Source organism: Xenopus laevis, chromosome 1S, assembly GCF_017654675.1.
Source record: "Xenopus laevis strain J_2021 chromosome 1S, Xenopus_laevis_v10.1, whole genome shotgun sequence".
NCBI classification, from domain to species: Eukaryota; Metazoa; Chordata; class Amphibia; order Anura; family Pipidae; genus Xenopus; species Xenopus laevis.
Window position 1 is genome coordinate 143,207,097 of NC_054372.1, and position 15,201 is coordinate 143,222,297.

General features: G+C 40.9%; 1 protein-coding gene across 4 annotated transcripts in view; it reads left to right on the forward strand.

Moving 5' to 3' along the window:
- The first annotated feature begins 799 nt into the window (after nucleotides 1-799).
- sept5in.S (septin 5 S homeolog) overlaps nucleotides 800-15,201 on the forward strand; it is a 35,317-nt gene continuing 20,915 nt past the window's right edge. For 2 of the 4 annotated variants that reach the window (XM_018240123.2, XM_018240125.2), the window contains exons 1-3: nucleotides 800-986; nucleotides 1,127-1,137; nucleotides 12,180-12,257. In XM_018240123.2, coding sequence (XP_018095612.1) covers nucleotides 944-986; nucleotides 1,127-1,137; nucleotides 12,180-12,257 — 132 coding nt within the window. In that variant the 5' untranslated portion in view covers nucleotides 800-943. 4 annotated transcript variants of the gene reach the window in all.

The following is a 15,201-nucleotide window of genomic DNA, read 5'->3' on the forward strand; positions in this document are numbered from 1 at the left end:
ACATAGATACTGGCCAAGTGGTATGTCAGAGGAAGAACAGCTGCAGAGATGTATGAACCTATTTATGAACCTAGCGGTAGCATTTATTACACATTCATTATGGATTGGAGAGGTGACATTCTCTGGAGGGGAGGACCAATTAATACAGAGTTACAGTATACAATGCATGATACAAGAGTCAATCAGAACTTTTTTGCCACATTGGATGTTAAATGATCATATTTTGAGGTCAAAGTGACATGATTTTTATTAATGATTGGTTATGACTGAGGAGTTAAGGACAAGGCAGAATCAGTAACTCCAGACACCAGGCCTGGGGAAATGGAGTGATAATGGAGGTTTTGACTGTGCTAAACACTTTTAGGATGTTGTGGGGTTTGAATGGGGAAAGAGGATATTTTCCCTTTGCCTGTGAAGTAGAAAATAAAGCTCAGGTCTGCACTAAAGTCATTGTGGGTGTAACACAATGTGCGCTGCATGGTGCCAATGTGTTACTGAATTCTGCACTGTGTGTTTGACAAATGTAATATATTTTCAATATCTCCTCCTAATAGACAATTACTAGTGGCAGTGCCTGTGGTGTGTGATTGTGAGGTACTAGATACTCAGTATCGATCAGAGTCATCGCTGTCACAGCTAAGTCGACTTTGTGTGCTGTTAGTGGGCGTGCCAAGTGCAGCTGTGTGTCACTATGTTAGCACTGGCAGTCACACACTGACACAGAAACACAAAACAGGAGCAGACAAGGGGCGGGCTGTACCAGTGCTTCCCTATTGGTTAAAGGCTAAGGGCTAGGCCGGGCGAAACCAATGGTAGGCGGCTGTGGGCTCAGTATGCAGCAGGAGCTGCTCTCCCTAGCTCTGTGTCTATTGTAAGGGGAGCAGCGGCAAAAACAGCACAAAGAGCAGACTGCACCACACACTGGACCCAAGCAGCAGGCACCATGAGCACCAGTATCCGCTACAAGAGCAAGCTGCTGAAAACAGGTGAGCAGCATGGCAGCCCGGGGGGTAAAGGGGGAAACCGGTGTGATGAGCTCTTGTCCCTGACCTGTCTGTTTCCTCTCTCTCTCTCTCTCTCTCTCTCCTTTGCTGTACCCTGTGTGGCCTCCCGGGACCCCATACAGATGAGAAGGAGGTAAGCGCCCATCTCCGATTTCTTATTGGCCGGGAGGGGAAAGGCTCACTAAGGATCTGGAGGATGGGGAGCAGTAACCAATATTCCCTGCTCTTACTCTAATGATTCAGTGATGGATGGTACCTGAGCTTCCAGTGCACATTCATTGCTTGTGTCTGTAGCCTCTATTGTAGAGTGAGAGCACTGACCGTGCCATTGCATGTATAGGGGACACCAGTTAGCAGGTACAGCCCTATTCCTATTCATTGCTTTTCTACATAATCATAGGCAATGAATCCTCATTTGGGCTGTAACACCTCGAGCAACAGCAGCAACAATGCATAATTCCATGTTTGGAACTGAAAATATAACCATGGCTCTTCTGGCATCCCATACATCTGGGGCATGTACCACCAGCATCAATATAAAGGATATTTACCATTATCCACAGATGGAGGAATAGAAATCAGCAAGCAGAGCTTTAATTCTGTCCTGGCGAAGTGTATATGGATTCACCAAGCCATTCCTGTTATAATATGCACAACACAGCATGGATATATATATCTATATATATATATATATCTATATATATATATATAGAGATATATATATATATATATATATATATATATATATATATATATATAATGTACACACACACATTTAGTGTTTGTTAATACATTGCAGTTGTAATTCATAGGCACAATGATATTCACAGTGGAATGTACACACACATCTACTGTATATTAATACATTGCAGTTGTTTCATAGGCACAATGATATTCACAGTGGTAAAGCTGGTGTATACATATATATATACATATATATAAATATATAAGCTGCTGGTTGCTGTGTTTATGTCCCTTGCTCTGTTTTCTTGTGCTGTATGCTTTGGGGGAAAATACCAGAGCAGTGAGCTTGGAATGTGGGCCCTTAAGCTATGCTGCCCAGTATAATGGATGGATGCTGAGCAAGGCGGTCGTTTTGGAATGTAAAAGGACTGAACAGCTTTGGCCAAACCATTCTTTAGCAGGTCTGCTCACCTATGTGTGGCTGCTGCTGCCTGGCTTCAATTGCAGACTGCTGTAAAATTAAGAAGCTCATTTGTGAAAGCTTTTGCTGTAGGATCTTAGTCTGTAACCAAGGGTGAAACTGGGAACCAGTAGCAAGCATTAAGATGAGTACCATGATATGACAATAGATTTATTTAAAAAAAAAAAACCAATATATATATATATATATATATATATATATATATATATATATATATATATATATACATATATATATATCTATATATATATACATACATACACATACATATATTCATATATTAGTGGGGCTTAATATTTTTAGAATTCTGCTTATTATTTACAAACTTTCAGCACCTTTGAAAAATGCACTTGTTTTGCACTTAGGCATAAGTAACACAGGCGAGAGGTCAGGGGAAGCATGCTGATATGCTCTTTGCTTCCCCCATGTAATACTAATGTTGTAGAAGGAGGTTTCCATGGCTGGTGACGCGTGCCCTCTCTCATCTTTGAAAGGCATCCCTTGTGCAGCAGCAGCAGTTCTGCTGCCCCTAGTAACATGCTACCCTTAGCCTGCACCTATCAGGTCTTCCCACCCAGTTGTATAGAGAAAGAGGTAGCTGGCAGACAAGAGCAAAACTACTTTTTTTTTTAAACAAAGTATTGGTCTTAGATGCCATGTGTCATCATTTGTGAATGTGTGCAGTCTTTTGTCTGCTTTGCACTGCTTGCACCTGGGACATCCAAAATGTAAGTGACTAACCCATTTTCTTACCTATGTTTGGGGCTCTATAAACACACCTGAAGCTTTTCAGCTGCAACTCCAGTGTTTTAGGGGATTCTGGGTAATGTAGGCGAACAACTAGAGACAGTATGATGATGGCTTTATTGACACTGCCTTAGTATACTCTTGCCAATAACCACAGTATAAATCTGTTTTGGGTCTCGGGGCAGTAGACTCTGTTTGCTCCAACTAATAGCAATGTAAAATGATCACTGATTATTGTATAGTGGTGTATCAGTGGGGATTACTGCATAGTGACTAAAGCATAGGGAGCAGTGCACAGGAAAATTATATTATATAAATGGATTTAACCTCATGGTTATTGATACCTTCTAGGTGGTGCCTTGTGCAGTCTGCCACTGAGACTAATAATGAAGTGTATTTTTATCTGCCTCCTCAAGAGACGCTAGTAAGGGAAGTATGTTGTTATGATCACAGAGAAAGGGATATATTCACAGGGGGGGTTCTCATGCAGTTCTGGGTTAATCGTTTTTCTTAGTTTAGAACAGGCAGAGATGATACTGGTTGGTCTGACTTCATTACAACCAACATAGATAGGCTTTACTAAAAGGTTGAACATGAAGTACTTAAATCTTCTTATCTGTATAAGTAAATCTAATTATTCAGGTTCCTTTTTGCATTTGGATGATGCTCAGCTCATTTGGAAAGATTGTATCTGTGCTGGATGTGCCTGTCTCAGGGAGGTGCTGGGCAATGCCACTGTATGACATCAGCTGAGGTTTAAGTTGTACCAAGCAAAATGTTTTCATGTCAATCATACTGCCATCATTTTACTCTTACCAACCTTTTAGCAGTAAATGCAGTTCAGTTACCTATAACAATCAAGCAATGAGGCATGAGGGATTGTTTGTCAACCTCCCACTATATAAGCTTTTGGCACCAATTGCATTGTGTGCAGTGTATTGCTGCCATTGTGCCATTATAGCTCACTGCACATTTTCACTGTAGAATGGGGGAAGATAATTCCCTTGGCAATACCCAGCAGGAAGTGCTGAGTCCAAGGTATGTCCCTTCCCCAGTGGGAACCTGCTTTATGACATACGTTTACTTTTTATTGCTGTTCAAACATTCTTTTCTTGCTTCTAGGTATATTTGGCAGGAGAGGGGTTAATAGCATGATCTGATCCTGCCTGGGAGAAAGAAATGTCAAAGTGACATGATAGAAATCTTCACATACATAAAATAGTTGGAGCAGAGGGAAAGGTCATGCTCCTCACCTGGAGGCTGCAGTGCTCAGGGCCAATATGGATTCTGAGAAGATACTGGTATATTAAACTTGTGACTGACATGATTTTTTCCCCTTGAATATTAAAGTACATAAATCAGATAAGGTATTTGGGCGGTTCTGAAATCAAATATAAGCGGTGTAATATATGAGTGAGCTCCCTCAGAGCAACCATTCCTGATTATCCAGCCAGTGCATGCTGTCTATCCGGCAGGACGGCATTGCTCCTCCTGTTGTCTTGTCGTGACACCTTGTATGCAGCTGGCAACACCTAGTCTGAAGGGATGAGACATGTAGATTCTGACAGCATGGTTTCTGGGAGAGGAAAGGAAGGAACACTGTTTATTGCTTGTGAATGGAGCTAGCAGTGCCGAGTATTGTTAAAATGTATATTATGATTACACTTCCTCCCCTTGACCCTCCTGGTGCTGTGACATTGTTGGTTTTTTAGTCACACAATTACACATTTCACTGCTTCTTTAGTTTCCTCCCCAACAGTAATAGTTACCCAGAATAACTTGCCCCTCTGCCATGAGAGGTTGATGCAGGAGCCACATCTTGGGCATTTGTCAAAAGCCACCCTGATCATACCAGATCATATCATAAAGGCGTTTTCCAGTTATTTTCCTTTTTCTATTTGTTTTTCTAATATTGAAGTTTTCACCTTCCAAAGCAGCTGTGGAAGGAGGGGTAGCGACACTTAATCTGTTCTAAATTGATACATTTAGTTGATACATTTGTTATTTTTGGCCCTGCTGAGCAGAATCCATTAGTTTCATTACAGGTAGCTGTTAGAATTGATACAATAGCTGCCAATATTCCACAGATACTGCTGAGAAATGTATCAACTAATTGTATCAACTAAATGTATAAAATTGTAACTGTTTGGAATTCTCCTGGATCATTGAGCTGCCAGACGGAAAACACTAGAGACAGGAACATTAAACTTTAAACTTACATTTTGGGAAAATGGTAAAAAATAAAATATGGAAATCAATTGGAAAATATTTGTTTATAGTAAACAATATGAAAACAACTGAACTGAAAAAAGTGTTGCATTAAGCAGCAATGCACTATTAATATCTTACTGTAAAGAACAGTCATGTATTGTACATTATAAATATGCACAGGCTTGGATACAGAAAGGATGGGGAAATTTGAGGAAGTGCAGACATATTTTTGAATATTGGTAAAAAGGGTTCATTGTATAAACACCAGGAACTATATTTCATGCCATCATAGATCTGTTGCAAAGGGCAGGATTGGGTTATTACAGTATGTCCCTCTTGACTATGTCTCAGTTTGGCCAACAAATATAAAGGAAGGCATCTGATCATTCTCTTCTATATAATGTAATCACACATGCTTATAATGTGCTTTCTGTACCTTTCTTACACAAATATGCAGAGATTGAAGTACACCACTCATACATGCATTGTTGATTGTATAGCTGCATCCTTGTAGACAGAGGGAGGTGCAGTATAAGTTTTACCAAGTAAGGCGTTTGGCACTCATATTTATATCACATGAATAATCTGAATTGTACAGCAGCTCTATGCCTCAATTCCTACATTCTATTTTACTTAGATGGTCGAATATCGAGGGTTAATTAACCCTCGATATTCAACCAATAGTAAATGTGCCCCTTTGTGTATTTAGGAAATCCTTTTACTGGAAATTCTGAAACCTTTATGTTCTTGGCAGCACTGTTAGTAGTAATCCTCTTATTCTGTCAGGATGAAATAAAACATAATCAATACAGCATTTAAAGATGAATAAATAAATAATATAGGAGAGTCCCAGACACTTATGCAATAAGGGCTGGTTCCAAACATTACTCTGCTGCTTGATCTTGGTACCTAGAGCTAGAACTGAGCATGTCATTCCTTAATTTGCTACTACAGAATATTACAAGATTTGCCAGTTTTTGGAGTAATGAAGGTGCAAGGGCACAAAAGACCCATTCAAATCTCATGGCTGCCAGCCATCCAGGGCTGATTGCAGTGTAAGAGAAGTGTCATGATTTGATATTTCTATTTTTCTTCCTATGTCTAATTCAGAACAAGAATCTCACATACAGAGGTTGAGTAAATATGTGTAAAACCGATAGCACCATTTACAATGCAAGAAAAAAAGGGAAGTATAAGTGCATACACTGGTGACCCTAATTGTATAACATTTATGAAACCAATTAAAAAAAACATTAATGCCAAAGAAAGAAAATGTTTTAAAGCAATGTACTGTTGCCCCGCACTGGTAAAACTGGTGTGTTTGCTACAGAAATGCTACTATCGCTTATATAAACAAGCTGTCTAGGCATGGGGGCAGCAATTCAAGCCGCAGGATACAAAGTAGATAATAGATAAACCCTGTAGAATCCCCCGGTTTATTATAGAGCTTATCTGTTATCTGCTATTTAACCTGGGCCTTTTCTCCTTTTTCAGCTTGGAATGGCTGCCCCCATGGCTTCAAAGCAGCTTGTTTATATAAACTATAGTAGAATTTCTGAAGCTAACACACAGCTTTAATCAATGCAGGGCAACAATACATTGTATTTTCATTACTTTAAAGCATTTAAATTTTTCGGTGTTACTGTTCCCTTAAGCCATTCGTCCGGTAGTTGTAAGGCCACTATCAAACATTACATTAAATAATCCTTTAGATACAACCACATATCATATTTTGTTTAAATAAACATCTTTAAAAAAGTACTTCCCTTTCACATAAAAACATGAACAGGAGGATAGAGGTAGGGGCTATTCTCCACTATTAACAATGTGCTACTAATTAGTAGTGATAAGTAATGAGATATAACCTAAGCACAGTTTAACTACGGTACTAAATTCAAAAGTTCCAAAGGATGATAAGGCAGGATTTGAATCAATTACAGTGCTCCATTCAGTAGCGTAACTGGAGGGGGGTGGGCCCTGGTGCGTGGCGCGCAGCCGGGCCCGCCCCCCTCCGTACTTTTTTGTCAGTGGCGCACGGGCGCGGACGGGCTGCCGGGGGGCCCTGAGGGGGTGCGGGCCCTGGCCCGCTCGCACCCCCTGCTCCCCCGGTAGTTCTGCCACTGGCTCCATTATACCAAATCAAATGGTTTTAAATTAGGTAGCATTACTGTGCAGGACTATGCACCTATACTACATAGATGTAGCTGCTGACCAATAAAGGGACTCTGGGTAACATAAAATAGCAGTCACAGAGTTTAAAAAATGCTGAATATAGACATATATTCATTACTGATGTATGTGATGATCAGGTCCTGTTATAATAATAATAATAATGATGCTACATGACTCTTTGTATTGCTGAACTGCTGGCAAGAGACAATGCAATAGAATGAGCAAAACTGGGTACCTATTACTTTTATACATAAATCTTCTCTTTCCATCCAGTTCCAGAGAACATCTGTGCTTATGGGGATGCTAGAATTTTTGGCTTTCTACCCTACCATGATATTGCTGATGTTTAAAAATGATTAAAATTCTTTTGAGAAGATGAAGTTGGCAGAATAGCTTATAAGTACTGCTGTCCCCTTAGTGAACTTGCGACAGATAGCTGCTCCTCAGTACAGAGCAAACTCCTTTAGAAACTCATGACATCAATTACACCTTTGAGTGGATTAGTATTATTATTCACACCATGTTAGTGTAAGGGATCCCAGCATTTCCTCATATGAATGCTGTTTTTGTACATGTACATGAGATTCTATTCAAGAACTGACAGTTAGATGTGAATTGCGGTCTCTCTTGGTAGGCCACATTGATGTCATGATATAATAACTGGGTCCTGGTTTTATTTTTTCAAATGCTTTAAATACAGTTGTTACAAAGTCATAGACTTTGCTTTTCTGGTTTTTCCTTGCTTTGCTGATCATTTTGCTTTAATTTTGGGATTGCTCCAAAACCTTGCCATTTCTGATGCTGTGCTCTGTTCCATCCTTGCACCCAGCTTATTCTTTATCTATCCAGCTTTGTGTTTTCTGTAGTTTGCCCTGTTTTTTTCCATACCAGTCTTTCAATTTTTGTAGTGACCACAGATTCCTGATTCATTATCATGCTTCACTTCATGATTTAGTCTGCTTAATAATTTAGTCTGTCCATGGACCAGTTTCAAGCCCCTTCCAATTCCAGTTTGCACATACAAGTCTGCTCCAGTCGGACTTTCAGCCTGCAGGATTTTCCCATTTCAAGTTTTTTTCTTTATCCTCCCTTCCTGCTTTAAGTTGGATCCCCTTACTTGTCATCTGTAGCACATACTACAGCCTATTCTATGGATTTCCTGGCCACTGGTTTCACCCTAAGGAATGTTTTCAGTCCCTGTGCATGAAGACTTGCACCAGATGCATATTAAGGGGGCCCATCTTAAAGTTAAGAAGGATGTGGATGTGCCTAGTGCTAGAGGTGAATCCTTCTGGCTAGATCATTTAGCCTAACAGGTCCTTCCTTGAGCCCTTACCGTTTGGCCTAATGAAGTAGGAGCTTCATATATGCAGCCTAGAGCTTTATATATTAAAATAATATTATGTGGCCAACATTGAACCCTCATACAGAACCTGAAACAGGGCATTCTGGTTGCCCAATATTATCGGAAATGTTCACAGTATTATACCAAGCAATAACTTGAACACAAAAGGCCTAATTTACAGTCACCACTTTCAGTTAGGCACAGGCATAATGGTGATCCTATGCAGCCTAATAGCATGGTGCCCGTATCTGGATAAATATGGGTCCTGTTCATTACGTATATCATACATTGTGATTCCTTTTTAAAGGTGATCTGTCACTATTGTACAAATCTAAACTGTAGTGGATGTTTAAAGATAAAGTAAACAAATACAGAGAGTCCCTTTCAGGCCACCTCCCTAATCACATTGCAAGGGAACCCCAATCTCTTGTGTCTGTTGCTTAAATGCACATTTGTGCAGCAGGCTTGGTGGTGCTATGTAAAGTCCCATTCTATCAGAGGCTTAATGGTAGTGATTAATGCCCTGGAACTTGCACACAGAAAGCCTCTGACAGATTGTGTCGATGACAAACATAGTGGCTACCAACCCTGCTGTACCACTTTGAATTTTGGGCACAGGTACAGAGTAGCCTAAACATGAGCCCTCTTATATAAAATGGGCTTACACCTTTAATGTGTTTCTTAACTTTGTTTATATATGTATGTGTGAGCTGCTCAGCCTATCATGTTTAGCTTCAACAAACACAATCATGGGTTGTTTGCAGTACAAAGCATGCTGAAACCATTTCAATCTCAACAAAAATCTTGATTTGAAAGAAACAAAAAAATTATGTACATGTACTGTATATCAGCATACACTATAGTTTTGTGCAGGGAGGTCCAATCTGCAGGCCTTCACCTATTCTTGAACTATAGCTTCCAACATCTTTAGCTGAAAGCTGACTGACACAGCCAGGCCATGCCAGGTTATCTAGATGCACAATGGAACTTCTTAACCTTCTCTTTCTAGGGCAAGATAGTGTAGGGGACTGGTAAATAAGTCTCGCAGTATTATTTAGCAGGCAGTCCCCTAGTGTTATAGATGCCTAACTGGGTTCTAAAATACAGTTAGGAGGGGGACCTGTTTCCTTATCCTGCTTAAAGCTATGCCCCTTGGTGTTCAACCAGTGCCCAGTAGATGACACTGTGCTAAAGTATAAAGTCCTGGTCAGCCATGTGCTCAGGGTCCATTTTGTGTAAGCCCTGGCCTGAGTAGGCAGGCAGGGCTCCAGTGGAACCTAGACAGGTCAGGTCTAGTAAGGATAAGCTACTCTAGGAGTGACAGATAGTCAGGATATTTAGCTGAGCAGTTTGAGGCTCCTCTGAGGAGTTGAGTGGCATTATAATCACGGGTACTAATTGCCCAGAAGTAAATTCCAAATGTACAGGCCTAGGGATGTAGAAATTCCCCTCATGTTCCACTTAGGGAAAAGGCTGTAAGCTGGGATACCTCCTCTTTCCTGTACATTTTCTCTTTCCTGCAGGGACTGATACTGACCAAAGGTGCTGTGAGTATATGCCTATCCACTGTTGCTGTATGATCCTGTTTGCTCTATATGTATACTATATTGTGGATGCTCCTGTTCAATAAATGTATTGTTTTTTTGGTTAAGTTATAAGAACCACTGGCGCCCAATTATTGTACCCTGGATCAGGTTACAGTTCTACTACACCCTGCCTCCTCACCGTTTGCGAGGGCTTACCCCTGAATAATTAAGGTCTTATCCAGAGCACAATATTTTGGATGAAGCTCTTAGTAGAGAAAGGTGCACGCAATTTATTATAGCGTTACAACAGTAAAGATGTTTCCCTGGGCAATTGTCAATAAAGACAACTCTGGACTCAGGTGACCCTATATAAGCTTATGAACGTCTGGCAAAATAATGGTTAATGGCATTCATCGGGAAGGCAGTAATGGTGGACAAAAATGAGGCGCCAAGGAGAACCAGATGGGGCATGTTTGCTCAGTCACTTGAAAGGGTCTCTCTCTGTTTATTCTAAGAAGTAACAAGGAACTCCAAGGCAGCCAGTGGGGCCAGCATGAAAGAGTTAAATGTGCTATAGAGATGATGCTAGTGGCACTTGGCCTAATGTGTTGGCATGCGCTCTGCTTAGACCAAACATGCAGATTATAGATTAGAGTGTCGCTGGGCCTTCATGCATCCTATACAGCACATGTAACTATTTCCATCAACACATTGCAGCACAACCCATGTGGAAGTAATAGAATGTGTTACTATGGAAACAAGGTTAATGTTAGAAAAAGAATTGGTGTAGGCTGCTGTCGCTGTCCGTTTGGTACAAAAAGAGTTTTGTGTTCAGGCAGAAGCTCTGCAGTTTTTTGAGCTGCAACAGATACAGAAATAAGTCTTGCTATTGGTATAAATGAAAAAGATCCCATCTAGTACATGTTATTCAAAGGATACAGCATTTATATGCTTGCTTTGGCTTTTTTCCACCCCCTTTTGACTCCCCTATCCTGAATATTATTGAAATCTCAGGCACATGACAGTCTTTTTCCTTTGAGATTAAGCAGTATTCTGCTGCCAGATGCTTGGCCAGGAGGTGGCTTTATACATCATTCTGGCCATGTCTAGCAAAACTGTGCATATATTCGGCTGTCCTCGTGCACCTGGGTCCTGCTCAGAGAAGCCATTGTGTGATGCTTCTGGGCACCAGTAGCTGCAGCTGCGCCTTGTCACACACAGTGCCTGGCACCCTGGCTTCCATGTCTCTAGATGTTGCTCAGAACTGTTTGAAAACCCATTCTTTTTCAGCTATGTTTTTCTGTTTTGGGAAATAATATACTGTATATATAAATATTTAGGGAGGAACAGTATTTAGTCATGTGATAAAAGTACACAAGGTCAGAGACCTAAAGTGCCATAGTTGTACTTGCTGTACATAAATGAATAAAACGCAAACCCTGATCATAGCAAAAGCAGAATAACTGTGCCCACAAAATCCTATGTACTGTACAGGTATGGGGCCTGTTATACAGAATGCCCGGGGTTATCTGGATAACAGATCTTTCTGTAATTTGGGTCTTCATACCTTAAGTCTACAAGAAAATCATGTAAACATTAAATAAACCCAATATGCCGCCTTTGTTTCCAATAAGAATTAATTATATCTTAGTTTGGATCAAGTACAAGGTATTGTTTTATAATTACAGAGAAAAAGGAAATCATTTTTAAAATTTTGGATTATTTAGATAAAAAAGAGTCAAGTTTCTGGATAATGGATCCCATACATATAATAATACACATAATTTCATAACTGCCAGATACAGGGTGTGCTGCACCACAATGAAAGATATAATGTAGGGTAGATAGGAAAATAGATTTCGTAATTTACAGGCCTATGACACAGAAAGCAGTGGGTTTATGGCTCTGTACCTGTGTCACCGCTTATGCCGAGCAGCAGCATGGCTGTTACCTGAAGTGACCCATTATCACAAAGCCCTTGAAGCCTATGTCGTTTTAATCTTTTGCAGACAACAGCATTATATGATGGTTTGAGGAGTGGTTATACAGTGGGCTCCCATGAGGGTCGGCCCCAGACCCTACCAATGGTAAGAAGACCCTCCTTCTGGTGCTTTACCTCTGGGCAGTGTATGGACCCATCTGAACCTCTTCCTTTTGGCAATACTTACCACTGTGCTGTGCTTGTCTCCCACTCCCTCCTGGATAGTAGCGCTGTTCTATAAACTGCATCAGTACAATCCTGCACAAAACCTTTCCCTCCTGACTGCACAATGTGCCCAAGCTATGGCTATCACCCCCTCCTAATATTTTAACTTTTTGCTTAGTAGCGCCTCCTTAATATCAGCTGCTGCTTTTTCTGTTTTTGCTTCTTTATCTGGTTTTGATGATTTCACTGTTAGAGCATGGAAAGATCACTATCACGTACAAGGAGCATAACATTTTTATGTGGAAGATGCACATGATGTTAAAAAAACCAAATATGTATGTTATTTATGTTTTGTACTATATATATTATAAGAAACAGGGAGCTGGCAAGGAATGTCTTCTGAGGGTGGGGTCCAATGACTGAATTATTTTTCTGGCATCAGCTCCTCAATGTTTTATAAATGTATTTATATTCTGTAATTTATATAACAACAACACATTTCTGCAGAGCTTTACAGAGATTATACATCATTCACCAATGGAGCTTACAATCTAAGGACCGTATTACATTCACACACACTAAAGCCAGTTTTATCAGGAGTCAATTAACCTGCCTGCATGTTTCTGCAGTGTGGGAGGAAATCCATGCAGACACAGGGTGAACATACAAACTCCTGGCAAATAGTGACTCAGAGCGATGCATAGCTACAGTGCTACCCCCTTAGCCACCTATAAATTATAATTAATCCAACAGGTAAACACCATGGTGAAATATGACCCAGAAGGTTAAACCTGGGTACAGTTCGGAAGTTTTTACATGTTCTTATATTTGTGTTTATTAACTGTAATATTTGCGGGCAGGGCCGGCCTTAGGCCAATTGGACCAATTGGGCCCAATTGGGCCCCGCACCTTTGGGGGGCCCCGCACCACAGGGCAGCACAGATAATATTTCCCTCAGCACATGATGCTGCCTTGCCTGCCCCCAACTTTGAGAGTCCAGCCCATCCCCAAATCCATAGGTCTAGCCTGCCCCCAACTCTCATAGGCCCAGCTTTCCTCCAACCTTGATAGGCCCTGCCTGCCCCCAATCCAACCAAGCCTGCTCCCAAGCTGAATCGGCCCAGCCCCAAACTAATTGGCCCAGTCCACTCTCCTATTTCCTCCCTCTCTCTCTTACCCTGTGTGCCCCTATTATGTTACCTTGTCTGCCCCTTTCCTTTCTATTTTGTGCCTGTATGCCCTTATTTTCCTAAATACTTGGTGTGTCAGTAGCCAGCAACACTTTGTCTAGGGGCCCCGCCAACATGGTCCCAATTGGGCCCCACATTTGATAGGACCAGCCCTGTTTGCGGGTAACAACATCATACTGTATGTAACACACACGTACATGTAGTGAGAATCATTGTAAGTTCAGTTTACAGGCTGATGCTGCCCTCTGGTGCATATCTTAAATACTGCAACACACATGGGAAGCAATTCTGTCATCACTGTTTTGGCTGTTAGTCATTAAACTATTCAATAGGCCAGTGGTGCCCAACATGCTTGTTTTTGGCCACATGTGGTCTCTGTGTTCAGAGCATGTGCTAGAGGACCTGCCAAGAAACATTTGTCTGCTGCCTGCACACCTTTTTTCTTTTATTGAATGCACCAGGATTCTAGAACACACAACTTTGATGAAATATATAATGAAACATTAGTCAACCCCTTGTGTTGTCTATTGCAGCCATAGATTGTGATGAACGTTCTATATGGCATGTCATATACTAGGATCTATTTATTTAGGGGTAGATTGAGGAATTAACTTGCTAATGGACATAAATGTACTATTACTACACCTTGCAAGATGTTCCATCCCCTGGTGCATTGGCAGAAGTGTTTTGCAGCCTTGTGTTGATTATTCCAACACAATTAGAGCAATGAGCAGAGCTCTGGAGTGCAAGAGGTTTAATGCTTACTTTGCTGTAGCTTGTATGTACAGGGCTTCCAAAGCACCTTTTGCCTGTATGTGTTCCACCATAATGAATAGCAACATAATGTGGGGTGTGTCTGATGGGCCTTACACACATGTTACCGTTTACATGATGGGCACAGTATGCACCCACTTGCATGCCATTCACTGATGAGCGAGATGCACTCCCCGATACGTGGCTGATACATTTCTGTAATTTCACTGTAAAAGAAAAACATTTTTTTCATTAGACCATGGCTGTGTGTGGCCCATGCACATCACAACTCCCAGCATCCTCAGCTGCCAACAGCTCATTTAAAAATCTCACTCTGTAGATAGGAAGCCTGGTGCTTCAATGCACTGCATTATTGGAGACCTGCATATGTAGGACACACAATACTAATCTTTATTACTGGGAATTCTGTTGCTCCCATAGTGTTATATTTGCCACAGAATAAGTGAGAGAAAGAATGACATCACTGTGGTTATTGTGCTTGCACCCAATTGGCTCTAGAGGGATGTTGCAGGTTTGCCAAATATAAGATTCATGTCCTTGTTACAGAATTTCTCATGGTTGCACCATAGTTGTACATTGTGCAAGGCAGCTGAGAGAACTAGTTTCTGAAGCCCAAAAGGAGTGGAATTTTTATACAACTGTAAGATTGCTGAGATTATGTGTGTAGGTGTGTACGACCTGTTCAAGCACAGACTCCCAGAAGCTCATGACAGCCCTTTGCCTGAGATTGTTGGGAGTTGTAGGTCAGCAGGTTGCCACCATACAAGTGTACTGCCAGGTACATGTCCATTAAATATTATACTTGATACCAATGCTATTAATAGAAGAACCATAAAAATATAGGAAGGTTGGTATTTCTGTTCAGAAAAGCTGATAACCCTATAATTGGGTAATGGCAAACAGGACAATTCTGAGAGTTTT